Source organism: Hippocampus comes, unplaced genomic scaffold (genome assembly GCF_001891065.2).
Source record: "Hippocampus comes isolate QL1 unplaced genomic scaffold, H_comes_QL1_v1.1 scaffold624, whole genome shotgun sequence".
NCBI lineage: Eukaryota > Metazoa > Chordata > Actinopteri > Syngnathiformes > Syngnathidae > Hippocampus > Hippocampus comes.
This window is the reverse complement of record NW_017805624.1, coordinates 47,889-65,676: the sequence shown is the minus strand read 5'-3', so window position 1 is coordinate 65,676 and position 17,788 is coordinate 47,889. Positions and strand designations below refer to the sequence as shown.

Sequence of the window (17,788 nt, the reverse complement as noted above, 5' to 3'; positions counted from 1 at the left end):
TTGAGGATTCACAAAGCACATACACGTTGAATGGTAGCAACAGTTTGATTTATTGCACGTGTTACCTTCATTTCAATATTCACAGGTGATTTCAACACAGCGTATCATAAAAACAAATCTAAAGTCAGGGGCGCGGGGGTCGCATCTTTGCCTAGCCCATCCTTTCGGCACATAACATCACCGTTTCTCTTCATTTATCCGCACCTCTGTTCAAAAATCTGAAAACTTATCCTTCATTTAAAAAAAAAAAGTTAAATCAATTTACTTGCACTCCTATCAAATCATTGACAATTTCACAAACATCCCTCAAGGCCTTCCAACGGTTTCATAAAAGCACGTTCGCAGAAGGCACGTCCTTCATTTACATATATTAAATGTCATTGTCACGCAGGCATGTAAAGGTCAATATGTTACATAAAGAAGAGGACACCACACAAACTCACTCGATGGGCTCAGTATCAAAAAGAATATACACCCATCTTTGCTGTGACCCTTCAAGTCCTCTCTGCTCCTCGTCACCTTCCTCATCACCATCACAACCAACCCACAGAATTGTCTGCACACCTCAAGGGAAGGAAGCCTTTTCCTTCGCGTCTTTGTGAAGTCAACTTTGTACCTTCCGTCGCCTCTTCTCCAACTCTCGATCACCGAACGTCGTCTGCCGCCGGCGCCACGTTTTCACTGTCTTTATCCTCCACGGCAAGGCCCGTGCGAACCCGCCTCTTCAGTTTGAACCGGCCCGAGCGGGACACGTTCATGTTTCGGCGGCAAGTCTGCTCGTTGAACAGGGACTCGATGTGGGAGTCATCGTAGGTCTCGTCGCTGAAGAGGCAGGAGCCGTTGGTGGGCTCTTGTTGCGGCAGAGACTGCTCGGTGGTGCTCTTGGTCTCTTTGGACTTGTCTTGGGCAAAAGGGTCAAAGTCTGGTCCGTACGAGTAGGGGGAACTCGGGTCCTTGGCGGACCCTGGCTTCTTCTTTGGCAGGAAGGCCCTCCACCATTTTGCCCTCTCTGTCATCTTTGCCTGCAGGAGGAAGACCGAGCAAAGGAGACATCACTGTATCACTCACTATTTTCTATTTATATTACTGCCTTCATTGAGCTGGGTGATTCCTTAGTCAGACAATGATGATGTACTAAAAATAAGATGCGTGCTTTTTTTTTTTTAATATATAATGACAGACGGAACAATTAAATGCACTTCTATGAAATACCAGTTAACCTGTGTTTCCGCTTATTGTGTAATATTTGTTTCGTGGCGTGGAATGATTTTTTTTTTTTTCTAAACGATGTGCCGTGGTTGGCGAAACACAGATTTGGCTACGCAACACATCCAGGCGAGTCCATTATGACTCAAATCAAATTCTTGGTTTGAAAGGTGGAAATCTGACTCGTAAAGAACCCAGCTAGAATTTCATTGACAATTTCTGTCCCGTCGCGGGACTTCCCACCCTCCCTAATCTTGTTAAAGCCTCTTTTCGTAAAACTGGTTTAATGGGTTGCGAGTAAAGAACAAACACAAACTGAGATTGAAAACATGGAATTCCACGCAAACCAAAGCGCTTACCTGAGGGAAAAGCAGGAGTTGGCGACACTTGTGATGATCCAAATCAGGATGAAACGCTCTTGATACTGATCTAATTTAAAGGGACTGGCTTGCCTTCAAATAAGTGTGACGGCAATTCTCCGAATATGAAACTGGACGGATTTCACGCTGTAGTAGACCGCCCTTGTCTCCGCTCTGATCTCACAGGCGAAGACGTCGTACCCCCCCACTTCACTCTAGTCCAGTGAAGTCTGGACCCTTCCTTAATGATTCTTCCGAAACGTTGGCGTGAAATGACACATAAGCGGTGTCGCTTTCTGCTGACTGAACCAGCAGGTTTCCGTCCCCGAAACTCCAAAGTCGTTGCACCTGTACTCACTCCCGATTGGCTGACGGCGAAGTGGTCACGTGAGCCCCACCCAGGTTAAACTGCTGTGTCGTGTGGGCGGCGTTTGTCATTGCCAGGCAACCCAACCGATGGGAGGAAATCTCTCCACTGATTTAAAAAGAAAAAAAAAAGCAATCCTTTGTATTGTACTTGCGTGACCCAACCCATCATTGACTGAGTTTTTTTTTTTTTTTAGCCACATCGTCCCTGTAATGTGGTTGACAAGAATTAATTGGCATGGCGACATTTAATATCACAAGAGGTTATTAAGGTCAGAAGTGGCAAATACATAATTAGTTAAATAAGTACAGACTCTAAAGTCAAAGTAAAAATGTTTTTTTTTTTTGTCAACAGCACAGTTTTGAGAAGTTGGCGGTATGCAAAAAAAAAAAAAAAAAACAATAAAAAAAAACGATTCCTTATGTCCTGCTCATACTGAAAAATGAAACACCTCATTATGCTGCATGTTGTTGTAGTTACAGTCAAATGGGACCAACGTTGACTAGAAGGCAAAGGAAAATTAAACGTCTTCGACTGTTAGCAGCATGATGACGTCAGAAACATCTAATTGGATGCTGAGGAAGTACCATATATGCATATCATTCGCCTGCTAGTGATTCCAGAAAGCTAGGAAAAAATAAAAAAGAAAGCATGTGTTCAGAGGAGCAACATGGCAGGCTGTGTGCACATCACACAGGAGTTCGGAGGAATCAGGAAATGTCATCTTTTCTTTTTTTGAATCAGTCATAAATTATAGACATTGCTCTCAGGGGTCTACTGCAAATAAATGTGAGTGACTCAATGTGAGGTGAGGGGACAAATCAAAAGTCACAAAAAGAATCCATTCCCCCATCTTTTTTTTTTTTTTTTAACGAGGTGTAGATTGAACTAGTCACCAGCCAGTTGCAGGGGGTATTATTTATTTATTATAATTGATTATTCTAAATTATTATTAAGATTTTTTTTTTAACATCTTGGACATTTGGATTTTGGCCTGTTTTCCTGGCACTTCTCTTTCCTACCAGTTCTCTCCTCTCCTGCTCAGAGGCTAAAGATCGACGTGTTGTTAAGGATGATCTGGCATTGACTAATTGGGACAGGTTTAAACCGGCGGCGCTTGATTTCATTGAATGGACTCCAATATGGTTTTAACTGACAGTAATCGACATGATATCATATGATTCATGTTGCTTACTCAGCATTCTCTGCAGCTTTCCTGGAGTTTTTTTTTTTTTTTGTGAACTATGGGCCCGTGAAGCCCTCGGAGACTCTTTTTGTGATACAGTATATCAATAAACCCGTTTTAATTTACTTCTGTTTTCCATCCGGCCATTTTCTCCTGCGTTTGTCCTCATGCAACCTTTGAAACTAAATACTGACTGACAAGAATCTTGAACCAGCAAACCACATCTGCGACTTCAACTAATGGTTTGCGCCTCAATGTCTGTCATTTTGTTTTTTTTTAACCTACGTTTACTTGGGCTTATTGTCTGTGTACGGACTTGTACATGCATATAGAACATTCTAATGAATCATAATGCACAGTTCTCGTCTGCTCGTGCCTTAAGGGCGAGGACACTAATGAGCCGTCTTGATCCGTGTGCCACACGTGCGTACGAGCCAAGTCAGTGACTGTCAAAACGATACACCTGAAAATGTCTTTTTGCCATTGTGGCGGAATCGAACAACAGGTTGAACCGAGGCGTGCGAGCCATGGGAACGAGAGCAGAAGGCAGCCAGTTGGACTGGTAGAGTCAGCTTGCAAAACACTCAAAGGAGGTGAGCAGTTACTGTGGCTAAGAACTGTTGTGATTTCCAGGCGGTGCTGCTTTTGTCAGTTAACACGGACAACATCGGCCCATTAAAGCCAATTTTCCCCACTCAGGAACAACTACAGTGGACCAACGCATTATAGAAGAGAAAAAAAAAAACTCTTTACATACTCTCTGTACATTTGGGCGCAGCAGAGCGACCTCTCAGTGTCAACGTGTGCTCTTGTTTGTTTAGGCAGTTTTCATTGTGCATTTCTGGAGTTTTTAACTATGGATACAGAACTGAATTCTTTTGCTTGTATCTCGAAATATGATCTAATATTATTATGAAATTTCGTTTTGGCATTAACCATGACTTGACTTGGGTACACCTTGTTCAGACAAATAATATCCACACCCAGGTACATTAGGGTGCTTAAATTTGTGTCGGTAAGTAAACGATCACTTAGCGAGCGTCCACACCCAACACAAAGCCACCGCTTGATGAGGGCATGACTTTCAAGTTTTATATACAAATGCTGCTCCTTTTTTTTCTTTAAGCGCAGTCATTTTCACTTGAAATGTGTCATTCTGCTTAACTGACTTTGATCATCTGTTATATTGATGCCTCACTGCAATTTACTTACTTTGCAAGAATAAAAAAATCTCGAGAGTTACAGAATAAAGACAGAATGCACAATTAGTCAATGCATTGAAAACTAGCTGAAAATAAACGCGACAGTAATGTTAACATTCAATGATAGATCCTTAAATTGAATTCATTTTGACTTCAGCAGTTCTGGTCGTTGTCCATACTGTTGAGAAGGCCAGATTGGTTTACACCATATCTTAATTACATTTATTATGATTAGAATCACTCTAAGGGGGGATTCTATTTCACACACTGCTGTACTGTATATTTTTGGAGTTGCACATCACACAGAACCAGATCACACACATGCAGGCATGCCAAGAGAGATGCCAGAGTGGAAGGGGTGTTCAATGCAAACAGTCCCGCATCTCTTGAGCTGAGGGAGATAGTGGATGCCTTGCTCATTTGCCATTTTTACATTTGTCTGCAGGCAGGACTTGAACTGTTGTTACCATCAGGTTCCTAAGCCCAAAGTCCTTCCAAATGAATGAGCTACTGCCACCATACAGTAAAGGGATGTTTACAAAGGGAAATATTTGCTAAAGGTGATAAACCTTTACGTACAGCAGGGGGCGACAAACGTCACGGTGACGCAAAGTAGTCGAAAATAGCACGAAGAAGAAATTACAGCAGTCATGTAATGTTAACATGACCAAGGTTGTCAACATTTTGTAGGAGCTACACATAAACACCTTGTGACAAAAACAGCCATATCCTTATGGTAAGACAAACTTTCCGACTCTTCATTATCATCGCGATAGTTCTGAGACCTAACCGAGATGCTTTCGTTAGCTAACGAGCAATAACGGCCTGAATGAGAAGCTCACGCTATGGGACGATTAAAAAAAAAAAAGTGTCACAAATAGATCACATGACGCCCTGTTGGGTCGACTGTTCAGTTTATGCCTGTCCATATTAAAAATATATACATACTGTTTCATTAAGAGAGTATATTTTGTTCAAAAGCCACTACACGTCGTTGTTCGACAACTCACGCGAGATGTTCCTCTTGACTGCGCATTGATATCTTCACAGGTAGAGATGAGCGTCCACTGCGTCGTGACGTCCGCTGGCCGGAGCTTCTCTTCATCGTATCCCGCCGCTGGCCTCCTCCGCCTTCTTCTACCTGCCCCCTGCTCCATCACACGGTGAGTCCACTTAATTACTTTTATTCTCAGTTTTAGTGTTATTGACCCAGACGTTCACTTCCGCACTTACTTTCCAAATTGCTAAATGTCAATGTTTACAAACCTGTATTGAGGGGAAAAAAAACGAACATATTTTACATTAGGTAAGTATCACAGCACACCACCACATAAAAAAGGTCACAAAAAGTATATCCGGTATACACTGAAATACTGTCTGAATTTATGCTCTAGCTTTGTCCAACACAAAGCTAATATACTGGCACAACTTGAAAAAAACAGTGCTTACTTATTACCCCGTGACAGCATTCAGTAGAAAAAGTATTTGTTTTGTGAAAGTCATAACTTGTCACAGCTCCTATATTGGATCATTGATGACAACAAGTGCAATGTCCCTTTTTATTTTTAAATTAGTCATCTATGATTCTGTCTTGAAGACGTAACTACCGACTGCATTTTTTTTTTTAGAAGAAACATGTCCTCCAAAAGACAAATGGACCATCTTGAGAGGACGGCAACCAACCAAAGACAAAGCGTAAGATGCTATAATTGGCCTATGGATGAAATGTAACTTGCAGATTAAATGCTTCATCCTTGAACCCTACACGCAGGCTGTTTATCCTGCTCAAGTATGCGGCATCATGAACGAGTCGGAGTCTGTAAAACGTCTCAGGTTAACAGCTCATCCGGACTTCAACTTCAAGGCGGGACAGTGGTGAGTAGAGACTCAGTCCCCCTAAAAAACAAAAAAAACCTGCAGTGTTTGTTTTAATCGTATTTACTGTCGTCCACAAATAGTAACCAACTTTGGAGGAGTAACTATTGCTTCCGACTGATGTATTTCAAGGTCTGCAGTGCTTTTATACAACAGGTGGGGGCAGTGTTTCATTCACCATGGCACACAAGGTTGCTGGTTACATTTTTTTCCCCCCCAAGGAAAGGTGAACTCAAGCCAGCATGTTTTTGAAAAAAAAAAAATAAAATAAAATCAACGTTTATAAAGGAGCCCTTCAGCCCCATGTACAAAGCATAACTTAAAAAGGGAAGGTACACATTATTTAATGCTACCAGAGAAATTTGTTGAGGTAATTGTCGTATTTTATTGGTGATGACCAAATGTGTGCATTCCGTGCTACAGCTGTATCGACAGATGCCTTCACGGATAAGAATAAGAGCAAATTACCAATTTCTGAATAAACAATTTCTGGCTTCACGGGGGTGCGCGTCTGTCAGTCAGCTCTGCCAATGGTAATGAGCAGAACGCATACACCAACGAGCACATACTCTAGGTGGGCGGCGGCGAGATCGAAAAACCCAGCAGCCAGTTCCCCTGCAGCGCTTGATAATGAATGTAAATACATGGAAAGCTTCGGGTTTGTGAGGGAAAAAAAAAAGGAGCTGTTAAGTTGTTCGTCTCCAGGTGGTAGAAGAAGAGGCCGAGGAGGTGGTGGGCGGAACTTACATGTTCTTTTCACAGCAGATCCATATTCATGACGCAAGAGTTGGAGTTAAACAGACGGTCATTGTTTGCCTGCCGCTATTGTGTCCCCCTCTGGGTCACGTGTTGAAGGACGCCGTGTCACCACTGTTTTAAGACCGGCACGCTGCATTTTTTTGTTTGGCCGCTGCTCCTTTCTAGAACTGTCATCCTTGCTGAGGTCAAAGGTCACAATCTCCACACACAATCCCACTTTGACCCTCAGCTCAGCATGTTTCTACCCTCCAGTCGAGCTTTGTGTAGCCAATCGAACAGTCAGGCTTTCTCTTGTTCTCCTATTGTGGCGTGGCGTGGCGGCAAGGACGAGCGGGAAGCTTACCAAGCTGTAACGAAAATCAAAGTCATTAATCCGGCTTTGTTGTGCAGGGTGGACTTCTTCATCCCGGGAGTGGACAAGGTGGGAGGTTTCTCCATGTGCTCCAGCCCGGGTCTGCTGCAGAGGGAGGGCGTCGTGGAGCTGGCCGTCAAATTTGCCAATCATCCGCCAGCGCACTGGGTTCACACGGCGGTGAGTGGGCTGACAAGAGTTTCTCAGCTTTGATATAAGACAGTCATGAAACAAAGAAAACAAAACTAACAGAAACTATATCTCACCTTAATAAAACTGAGATTATGAAAATAGAATTTCCCGAAATTCCGAATGGCCTCCATGCCCTCACACTCGGCATACGGCAACCACTATTGCGACATGCAATTACCTAGCTAGTTAGCTCTGCCCACACCATACCCCGAAAATACATCTTGCCATGCTTCGGGTTTGTGAGGGGGCCACTTTAGAGCGAGCAGGGCCACTTTAGAGCGCCTCGTTGTTGGCTGTGACTGCATACACAACACAGGAACAAAGACACAAGAGCGAGGGGGGGCTGCTCGGTCGTATGACATGACAGCCAGTGTGTGGATCATACTCGAGTGCCTCGTTGTGGGATATATTCCAGCATCTGGAGGCAGAAATGCTCACTTTAATAAGAACAGGCTTTTTTTTTCTAATTTCCTCCAAGTTGCTGTATGAAAGTGAACAATGTGTACTCCTAGCTCTTTTCTCGGTTTGCCGGCAGCTCCCGTCTGTGACGGTGAGGATGAATAAACGGTAGTGCGAGACGTGTTTGGAGACACTGTGGGATCCTTTGATCCCGTTTGTTGCTTCAAACCGTTTTCTTTCCTATGAGCTGTAATAGTGCAGCAACTGCACTTCAGTTTCTGGCGAGTGGATGTTTTTTTTTTTTTTTTTTTTTTTGGTGTACGTGTTTGTGCTCAGGATCAGATGTTTACCAAAGTATATTTACTGCTTATTTAACATCAAAAGACTTCCTCAGTGTAACCTGCCAAGCTGTCATCACAGCTTGTGGAGCTGCAGGTTTGGTGTGCGTACGCACACGCTACCTGGTATAGATCAGTGGCTCGCTCTGATCTGAGCCTCAGTGTGTGTTTTTGTTGTCATATCGCGGGCAAAAAGGTCAGCGCAGGAGTTAAGCACTCGTCTGTCTTTTTGTTTTGTGCGTATAACAGCAGTGTCAGACTTGTTTTCATCACGGGCCACCTCATAGGTGCCGTTGCCCTTAGGGGGCCAATGACAACTGTGAAACCGCAAATATATACTAGTAATCGTAGATAGGAGAAAGTGTCTTCCCAAAACGAGAGAAAAAAGCATTTAGAAGTAAGGAGGCAATAACTCTCTACTGTTTCCTCCCACAGTGCACATTGGGCTCTCAGGTGGCAGTGCGCGTCGGCGGCGACTTCTACTTTGACCCCTCACCTTCGGACCCTGCCGTCGATCTGCTGCTGATCGCCGGGGGCGTGGGCATCAACCCCTTGTACTCCATTTTGTCGCACACGGCCGATTTGCTGCAGGTCAACCGAGCATCTGGCGGGCGAGGCTACAACATCGGCTCAGTCCACCTCCGCTACAGCGCCAAGACCACAGAGGAGCTGCTCTTTAAGGTGTGACCCGTCAGATGCTGGAAAGCTTATACAAAACATTTTGGGGGGGTTGTTGATGTGTGCGTACTAACAAGTGAACTTGTATCTTACCTTCTGCTTCCCAAGAATCCGATCCTGCGGGCGTGCAGGGAGTTTCCGGACAAGTTAACATGTCAATTCCATGTCACCCAGCAGAGCACAGACATTGAACCGCATCTTCAGCCTTTTGTCAATCGTAAGTAATATACAGTAATTAAAAGCGAACCCGTGACATGTCCCACAGTATTAAGAGTTAAACCGTAAATATACAAAAGCTACAAATAGAGTTTGAGTTTTTCAACAAGGAACTAAGGATAGGTTAAAAAAAATGCATAGCGAACCATAAGGGGTTCATACTGTCCACAAGCCTATCTACCGTACTTTTTTTTTCCTCAAGACATCAAAAGTAAATTATAACAAGCATAGTTGGCTCATTACTCTTCATCAAGCAGATTCAATTCAGCCTAATACGACGTTTACAAAATAACTGATCTGCAGTCGGCCGTTTCTCATGAGGGATGGACATATGACTACATTTGTTATACTCTCATTGTATGAGAAAACGGCCGCTTTTATGTGACGGTTATAGAACGGGAGGAATACACAATGTTCTTTATCTTCTTGGAACAAACAGCCAAATGCGTAGAAAAGTTAAAAAAAAAAGAACAGAAATCTCCTTGTTTTAAAATGGGCAATGTTCTGCTATGATTACAATCCTGACCTAGAGCAACCCACGTTAAGGGGGCGGGGGACAAGTTATTGAAGATACTGTATATGCTTGAAGCAGACACTCTGACAAAGAATGCCGCTCTCTTCATAATCGATCGACTTTTGTTCCTAGGTCGGAGAATCGCAGAAGAAGAGCTGCGGACACACGTGGACCCCCAGAGGACTTTGTGTTACTTATGTGGACCTCCGCCCATGATTGAGGCAATTTCCCAAACCCTCGTGAACCTTGGCCTACCGCAAGACAGAATTCTCTTTGAGAAGTGGTGGTAGCTGCGCCTACCTTCTCCCGGAACGCCACAGTGTTGTTTTCCGGGATCCTTTTTTCTATTTTTGAGCTTCTTGATACATTTGCGTGGTGAGAGTTGAAAAACAACAGAATTACTCCAGTGACGTGGAACTTGATGTGCAGCCGTGGAAGTGCTCGGTCGGCCCTGTCGGAACCTGCGCATTGACCCACAGGAGCTGACGGTACTTTCATTTCATTTCATTTCATCTGTGAAGATCCAACATGTTTTTAGTCACCCCGCGGGGCTGAGATTTATTGACTCAAAACAGGTGCAATCTCATTTGTCGTTCAGTCATTCCGGACAAAGGCAAATGTTAACGCATTACGCCAGTGGTTACATTTTAGGCTGTAGTTTCGCATTTTTTGAAAACTATTTTGCAGTAACACTTTACGTGTAGTCTGACATATAAACAGTTTCATTTATATCCCTATTGTGTGGTTGAGTGCTCATCTACAATTTACACCACTGAGTACATAAATCGTTGCCTGCCACATGTTGGCCGATTGTCTGTTTTGATTTGGCATCGGGTTACACACGAGCAACATTACATGGCTCGGTGAGAAACCCACAGCGTAATTGTAATGGAGATTCCAGGTGGTCCCCGATTGGTCCGCATCCTTAAACCCCCCGCGGAGATCGTAGCGAGTGTCTCAGTGGGGCTGCCGTTGTCGCTTCAATTGAGTTGTTCCACGAGGGAAATGCTTTAAGCTGTAATGTGATGATTGAATGAAATAAATGACAGCGAAGCTGCGTGAAAGGCTTAATTCACTTCAGCTTTTATGTAAATACATGTTGAACACAGCACACGTGGTGAAGAAAATCAGAAATAAATAACAGTGTACACAATTCCTATTTTACAGAGTCCATTTACCCAAATACACTCAACTGCCATGATGACAACAGGTACACTTGCACATTTGAGTGAGAGCCATTGCAAGAGCTATTTTTTTTAATTTTTATTTTCTGGATCCAGCTCTTATTTAAATTCCAGAAGTCTACTGAAAGCAGCTGGTCTAGTAAATATACACATCTCCTTAAGCTGTGGTGCCGAATTATTTATATCAGTGGCCACATCTGATTTATCGGCCGCTGAAATAAAAAGTTGAGATGGAAAAGAACATTTCGAGAAATAACTGTTCTCTGAACAGCTTTGGCATCTCCTGGTAACCGAAAGATTACACTGTGCTTGCAAAAATGTCAAATACTTAAACCCTAATAAAATGCCGTGAGAAGAATTCTCTACGTTGGCATGGATGTGAGTTCCCTCAAAACGCTTCACACGAGTTCAATCACAATACAAGGTAAAGTATTTTGTCTCTCACTTTGGGTCATGTGACCTCAAGTGTCGCAGTATATAAAGTAGACTGATTTACATCCAACAATCCTCGCAGTGACATATCCTTGTGGAACAGAGTCTCAAATATTTAAGTTGCAAACTAGGCAACAGAACGGACGAAAAAAGCTTGGCTATGTTGACCTCGTATCTTAAAAGGACATCAAGAAGCAACAGTGACCCCGAAAAAGCAGCCAAGTACACAACACGAATTCAGATTTATGAAATGTTTTTGTCTGATTATGACTACAGCTAGATAAATAATTGATTTCCAAACTGCTGCTCCAGATGATGTACTACGTACCATAGTTGCGTGCTATTGGATCCTAATATTTTTGTACAGTTTTCATGGTTTCTATAGTTATGGTGGTATTCACTTGATTTTTTTTTTGGGGGGGGGCAGCAATTGGAATCACTTTTGGGCTGCCCGTTTGTGGCAAATGCATCAACAGACACCGGAAAAGAGTTGATGTTTGATCAGCTCGTCTGACTTTACCTCCTCTTTCACTCCTCCGCCGTCCCTGTGACACACGTCTGTCCACCTCACCGACTTTTCCCGCTTGGATGTTAGAATACTGTCAATATCCGTCTCCTCTTCCTCACCTTCAACAGACGCCAGGCTGCCCGAGAGGATGGAGAGGTCCTTTTGATGTGCGTCCTCCTCGCGCCATCCTTCCGTCCTTCCTCCGGCCCAGCTCCTCCCGAGCTCGACATCGTCCTCTTTTATGTGTCTCAACTTGCCCATCTCTGTCTCCGAGACCAGGGACCTGTCCTCGCCCTCCTCAAGCATCTCTCCACATGAGTGTTTTTTTGTCTTGTGGCGACCTCGGAGGGCGAGCATCTGAAATAAAATGCAGGCGTTTGACAGATTTCAGCTCTGTGCCTCATCTTTTTTTTTTTTTTTTGTTCTCCCGTTCCCTGTAGACACCTGACAAAATGCAACAAAGCCGCTCGCTGATGATTGTTTCTGAGCACTGCGAGGCAATTTGCCTATTATTAGACTCTGTTTAATTGTATATTCCATATTTAGTAACAAGATTCGATAAAGGCACCTCGTGGAACGTCGAGCCACACTTAGGAGTGACAGATTTGTGGTAATGATGGAGCATGCCGCCAACCTTGAAGTCTTTTCTCTTGCGCTGCAAAACAGGTCTCTGAAGGAAGAGGATTTGCTTAGTCGACAACCCCCACCGAGAGCTGTAGGGGGGGGGGTGGGGGGGTCTTTTATTCCTTCAAGCTAGAATGTGAGGATGCATTCAAAATTATTTCTTTTGTTCAATGCGTTTTGAAACACGACAGGTTACAAGGCGATGAGATCAGCCGAGGCGCTTTCGGCTGACAGATTGAAAAAGTGGTTTCATGTTAAGACATCCAGCATATGATCTGGGTTTGTTAGATCTCGCACCACCTGTATTGCGATTTGTTAGGTAGGTCTGTCAGCCCCAATCCTTATAAAGACTGAGGCAAAACACTGCACAATGAAACATTGTAGTCCTCATTAGGAACGTTAAAAATGAGGCGTATAGTTTTAGTTTGCTGCTGTACCATTTTTTAAAAATAGAAATATGACAAAAGTTTGGCACGGGTTATTGTACATACTCATGGTGGGAAGTGAACGGCTGCTCCCAGCATATCAATCCGGAAGAAATTGACTGATGATTTTTAAACAACAAAAACAATAATGAACCCCACATGTGCAGTCTATCAACATGGGAACGCAAACACAAATGTTAAAAAACATTTTTTTTTCCCCCACTGAGTCTAAGGTCCATTTACCAAGGACGGTTTTAGGCCGCATCCAATAATATTGCGCCATCCTTTGAAAACAAAACAACAAATTATGCTCTTATTCGGAAAGACGGTGCAGCACTTCTGGAAACAGCAGTTGTCTTCTTTTAGGCCTTTTGAGGTTTTGGCTCTCTGCCTTTTACTTTGGCTATTTATGTTCTGTTTTTTGTTTTTAGCCTAATGGTGACCTCATCAATTCAGTTGACACGAAATAGCTTGTACAGTCGATTAGTGAAGCAGCATCTGTACCTGTTGGTCTTGACGATGGGTGTGGGTAAGACACACATGAGCCTCCATCCATAGGGAGCAAGGGACTGCAGCAGCGGGACGTAGTCTGCCTTCACCACCACACCCTGGCCAGGAGGGGGGGTAAAAAAAAAGTCAGCAAAGACACAATATACAAGCATTCAACTATGCCACATACATAATCTGTCGCAATTTAGAATGGATATTTATCTAATTACATGAGGAAAAAATAAGATGAAATAAAATGCATTGTATTTAACCGGAGCATTGATTCCTTATTTTTGGGTGGTGATGACTATGATGTTCTAGTATGCTTATCCTGACATTTTTTTTTTTTTTTTGCTTTCTGGCAGTGTGGCAGACCCAGCACTACATGATTCTTTTTAATCAAACAAGTCCAAAGGACACACTGGGGATTGCTCAGCCTTGGCAGAGGCCTGTGTCAAGCTCATCATTTTTGTCAAGGCAGGTTTTTGTTTTTATCATGGGTGTCATTGTATCGTGCGAGCGTAGCTAATATTGGAATAAAGCGGAAAGAAACACAGTCGCAGAAAATATGTGTCACCGTGGTGGAAACATGAAGGAACTCACATTGATGACAGTCCACTGCTCGACCACAATGGCATCGTAGGACGTGCTTGTGGTCTCCTCTGTCGAGTTGTGGAAAATAAACACACTGTCTACAGATGAAACGCCATTCTCTGGAGAGAGAAATACAGTAAGATTGAGATCCGAGTAGCAAGGGGGATTCGGAGCTCAACCCACTCTTTGTCATGAACCGGCTTATTTATTCCGAATGTGGATAAAAACTCTTTTCCAATGTCTCCCATTGTGACTGACCCTGTGGCGCAACAACTGCATCTCATGTTGCGACATGACAGCCAATTACAGACTCGGCAGCCAGAGCAGCAAACAACAGTATTGAACAAAAAAAAAAAAAAGGACTATACAGCATATACAAACTCTTTAAAAAAATAAATAACGTACAAACACTAAGAGAAATGTACTCCGATCCATGCCTCGCTCCAAAGTTAGCTTGAAGCTAGCCTCCCTGTGATTCTGTTTCCCATATTTCCTATTCTTTTTCCCCAATAACAACAAGTCCAATAACTTCCCAGAATGGATTGCCTATTGTACTTTACCGTTCTCGTCTCTGAGGTGGAAAAAGCCATCAACGAGCTGCGCGCCATTGGTAAAATGCTGAGTCATGTGGTCGAGCCAATCGCCGTCGACTTCTGTCACGAGCCCCGCCTCCTTTTGAACGCGCAAGGGCACCCGAAGCGAGTAGAACCTCAAGGATGTGTTGAGTTCCCCCGTGGAGTTGTATAAGGCAAACAGTTGGAGCCCTACATGGGACCACGCAGATAAGATGGATGATATGTATGATATTATATAAACAGGAAGTGATATCAAGTTACTCACGAGCCTGTGCTGGTACATCCTTTCCTGTCTCAGAGTTCTTCACACAAATGTGGTTGTTGTTCCAAGTAAGGTCTGAGGCGGTTTCTTTTCGGTCTGGCCGACCTGAAGGTTTGGAATGCCTCTCGGGGGATTCTCGAGGGTCCGGTGGACGACACTCCTCTTGTCCGTTTGTACTCAGCCTTTCCGAACTGGGCGGCCTTTCTTGGTGAACGGAGGAGTCTCTGCGATACGAAGGTTGGCTCGTTGCGGCAAGTGACTCTCTGAGGGGGATCCGAATCCATTCGTTAGATCCCTTTCGGTTGACTTCTGAAGGGAAATCTGCTTCTGAACTCAGTGAGGGCTTGTGATCCCGCGTCGTATGTTCCACACTTTCATGAGGGAGCTCTCGAGGTTCAAAGGGGAGGCCCCCCGGCACCGAGTCATCACGGCGCGAGTCTGAAGGATCCGTTGGGCTGGATTTAGCGCTGGGGGGGTGTCGGTGAATGGGAGAGGGGCTGGAGTGCAAGGACGACAACTCATCGGGGTCCCAGTTAGCCGTGAAGCAGGGGGCCCCTCCCGGCTGCTGGAGAAAGCCCAAAAACATCACTCCTTGCTCTGCTACATCCTGGATCTGGAGGAGGAGAATAAGACAGTGACATTGGGGGGGAAAACATTTTTATGAAAATGAAACCATCAGACAAATTCACCACATGGACAAAAGTATTGGGACAAGCGATAATAGCTTCCAGTGGGATTTCGTGTCATGACGTCAGATGTGGCAAAGTGAGGAAAATCAAAACACCATCGAAAAACTGTACTGTTTGACTTTATCAAATTCAAAACACTTTTTTTATTTTTGAAATAGAGTATCAGTAATGCTGTTCACATTCATCAGTGGAAATAGTGTAATACTGGGCCCTTTAAGTTCCCCTCAGATCGTAAAAATAAAATGACAACATGAAAGCAGTTACATGTCTCTAAATGAGCGTAATTCAGAGTTTAATGCATCATTGAGCCACCTGATTTTCGGCAACCTGCATCAATCAGACTTGGCTGAGTGACGTACGTTTCTTGTCGGTCATCTGATCAAGCCGTTGCGTTCATAATCCAAGGTTGCCTTCGCTCGGCAGAGACAGCGGAATGCCTTTCCCCTTCGGCGAGCTGTGTCATTACCCATCAGAGAATACTTGATTTGAAGGCCAATAGAGATTCTCATTATAAGCAGAAGTGGGGAAAAAGCACTGGACTAAGTCTCTGTACCTTAACAGAAGGACAGATGCTGTGGTAAAAAACCTCCACCACAAAATAGCCTTGCACACACTTTTTCAATTGTTCAACTGAATACAAAACTGGCCCAATCATGAAAACAACAAAACATATCCAGTATTTGGTGTTTCTCTCATTTCTTTCATAAGAAAAGGCAATATTATAGATTGAGACCTTCTCGACAAATCATGGATTAAACTCACCACACAGCACCTCGTAAGAGCTTTCATTTTCTTCACGTAGGATTTTCATCCCCTATCATGTTCTTTCAAACATTGAGAATAGAATGTCATTCATATCACGTGAATACGCTGCACAAGACATCAGTCACGGCGACACAATTCTATTCACCATTTATACGCGGCCACGATATACAGTATTCTATTTAGGTGACACGAGAGCCTCATTTACACCCGCACAAAGGCAGAGATTGGTATTCAGCTGAATTAGAACCATGCTAATCATGTGCAAAGATCAAATATTGAAATGACAAAGGGACCTCATCTGTGCCCATGCGCATGTGTGTGCGTGCATGTGTGTGTGTGTGCGTGTGTGTGTGTGTGTGTGTGTGTGTGTGGGTGGACGGGCGGGGGTTATCAGTTGATATTTGAGCTGACAGGCTTGACAGAAGCGAAATCAGCCTGCAAACTCGAGCGGAGCAATAATGAGACGCATCTTCCCCACTTAACACACCTTGGTCACACCTCATTCGTTCATACCTGTGCAATGCGCACACAGTATGTGTGTATGTTACAACCCCCCCATAAAAAGCTGCACATTAGCGCATAAAAAATGTACAACTGAGTGGCGACAGCTTGAGAGTGGGAGGCCTGGCGAGTGCTCGCAAAAGAGAAGATGACAGAATTGAACACGCACGCGGCACACAATCAGTTTGGATGCTTATCTTGAACCCTCCTGCTTCTCTCATCCGATTGGCTATTCACATCACGCCGCTGGAGCCGATCACATTAGACTCTGTGATGCGCCATTTGCCATCCAATCAGGTTTCCTTTTGTGTGCGCTCTTTGGGCGTTCAGATGCAAATCTTCTCAATAGAGCACATTTTCATTTCCCATTGTTGGGTTGGGGGGGGGGCGAATTTATAAGCAGGGGAGAGAGCAAAAAGCGGTGTTAGCCAGGCGTCTGAAGGGTTAAGTCAAACGCGTTCACTATTCATGAAATAGTGACAGGTGCAACAAGTGGGAATGTTGCCTTGAATAGTTTTGCACTAAAAATTGGATGACAGAAAACCCAGCTCCGTCGTGGGCTCCAGGTTTGTCGTCGCGCCATCTTGCATATTTTCTTTTGTCCAGTTTGTAAGGTGATCAAGTTAAAAAAAAAAAAAAAAAAAAAAAAAAAGACGGGCAATGATGACGAACCAAGTACCTAATGTTTTACAGTAGAACTCCTCTACAACGAAATCATGTTTGCACCCAGATATTTTTCACAACAGGGGACTTTTCTCTATAGCAAATTTTAATCTTAGACGTAAACACAAACAAAAAACATATAAGTCTACTCTTTATTTTTATTCCAATAGTGCATAAGTATGATGTTAGAGGAATCTATGGGCGAAATTGTATCATGTTTAAAGTCTCGTTTGATCTGGGCACGTCAAAGCATCTGGGTGCGTTATCAGCACCCCCAAATTCCTTTTCAGAAGGTGCCGGCCATTTGGGCTGGGGGCTGTTGCAGCCCACACCACAATCAACACATCAAAGCGGGTGGGCAATCAGAGGAGATCAGATCCGGTCACAAAGGGGGAGCGAGTAATTTGGGAACAGCGGTCGAACAACAAAAGACG

The 17,788-nt window shown here is 43.8% G+C and overlaps 3 protein-coding genes across 4 annotated transcripts in view; 1 reads left to right on the top strand and 2 right to left on the bottom strand.

The window, feature by feature from the left end:
- Nucleotides 1-31: 31 nt before the first annotated feature.
- On the bottom strand, nucleotides 32-1,925 carry LOC109522105 (proline-rich protein 15-like). Its single transcript, XM_019880401.1, has 2 exons — nucleotides 1,566-1,925; nucleotides 32-1,022 (listed from the first exon to the last, which is right to left on the bottom strand). Exon 2 carries the CDS (start codon nucleotides 1,014-1,016, stop codon nucleotides 645-647), a length of 372 nt encoding a protein of 123 aa, XP_019735960.1. The 5' UTR covers nucleotides 1,017-1,022; nucleotides 1,566-1,925; the 3' UTR covers nucleotides 32-644.
- Nucleotides 1,926-4,592: 2,667 nt separating this feature from the next.
- Nucleotides 4,593-10,700, top strand: oxnad1 (oxidoreductase NAD-binding domain containing 1). 2 transcript variants are annotated; one of them, XM_019880386.1, is made up of 8 exons: nucleotides 4,593-5,056; nucleotides 5,371-5,483; nucleotides 5,949-6,015; nucleotides 6,092-6,195; nucleotides 7,345-7,486; nucleotides 8,671-8,916; nucleotides 9,022-9,130; nucleotides 9,776-10,700. In XM_019880386.1, exons 1-8 carry the CDS (start codon nucleotides 5,054-5,056, stop codon nucleotides 9,931-9,933), a joined length of 942 nt encoding a protein of 313 aa, XP_019735945.1. In that variant the 5' UTR covers nucleotides 4,593-5,053; the 3' UTR covers nucleotides 9,934-10,700. The 2 variants fall into 2 exon arrangements, with proteins under 2 accessions (XP_019735945.1, XP_019735946.1); XM_019880387.1 differs by having other exon boundaries at nucleotides 4,594-5,056; nucleotides 5,952-6,015.
- A 14-nt stretch (nucleotides 10,701-10,714) lies between these two features.
- Nucleotides 10,715-17,788, bottom strand: part of rftn1a (raftlin, lipid raft linker 1a) — a 22,789-nt gene continuing 15,715 nt past the window's right edge. The window contains exons 5-10 of the mRNA XM_019880391.1: nucleotides 14,740-15,349; nucleotides 14,460-14,663; nucleotides 13,909-14,018; nucleotides 13,321-13,424; nucleotides 12,402-12,480; nucleotides 10,715-12,124 (exon numbers count right to left, since the gene is read on the bottom strand). Of these exons, the coding sequence (XP_019735950.1) occupies nucleotides 11,729-12,124; nucleotides 12,402-12,480; nucleotides 13,321-13,424; nucleotides 13,909-14,018; nucleotides 14,460-14,663; nucleotides 14,740-15,349 (1,503 nt within the window). The 3' untranslated portion in view covers nucleotides 10,715-11,728. The remainder of the gene's footprint in view (nucleotides 12,125-12,401; nucleotides 12,481-13,320; nucleotides 13,425-13,908; nucleotides 14,019-14,459; nucleotides 14,664-14,739; nucleotides 15,350-17,788) is intronic.

Excerpts from the sequence above, each read along its gene's own strand:
- oxnad1 (XM_019880386.1), top strand. Across the intron at positions 6,016-6,091 it reads CAACCAACCAAAGACAAAGC|GCTGTTTATCCTGCTCAAGT; the intron begins GTAAGATGCTAT and ends CCCTACACGCAG. Across the intron at positions 9,131-9,775 it reads TCTTCAGCCTTTTGTCAATC|GTCGGAGAATCGCAGAAGAA; the intron begins GTAAGTAATATA and ends TTTTGTTCCTAG.
- LOC109522105 (XM_019880401.1), bottom strand. The coding sequence starts at position 1,016 with ATGACAGAGAGGGCAAAATGGTGGAGGGCCTTCCTGCCAAAGAAGAAG.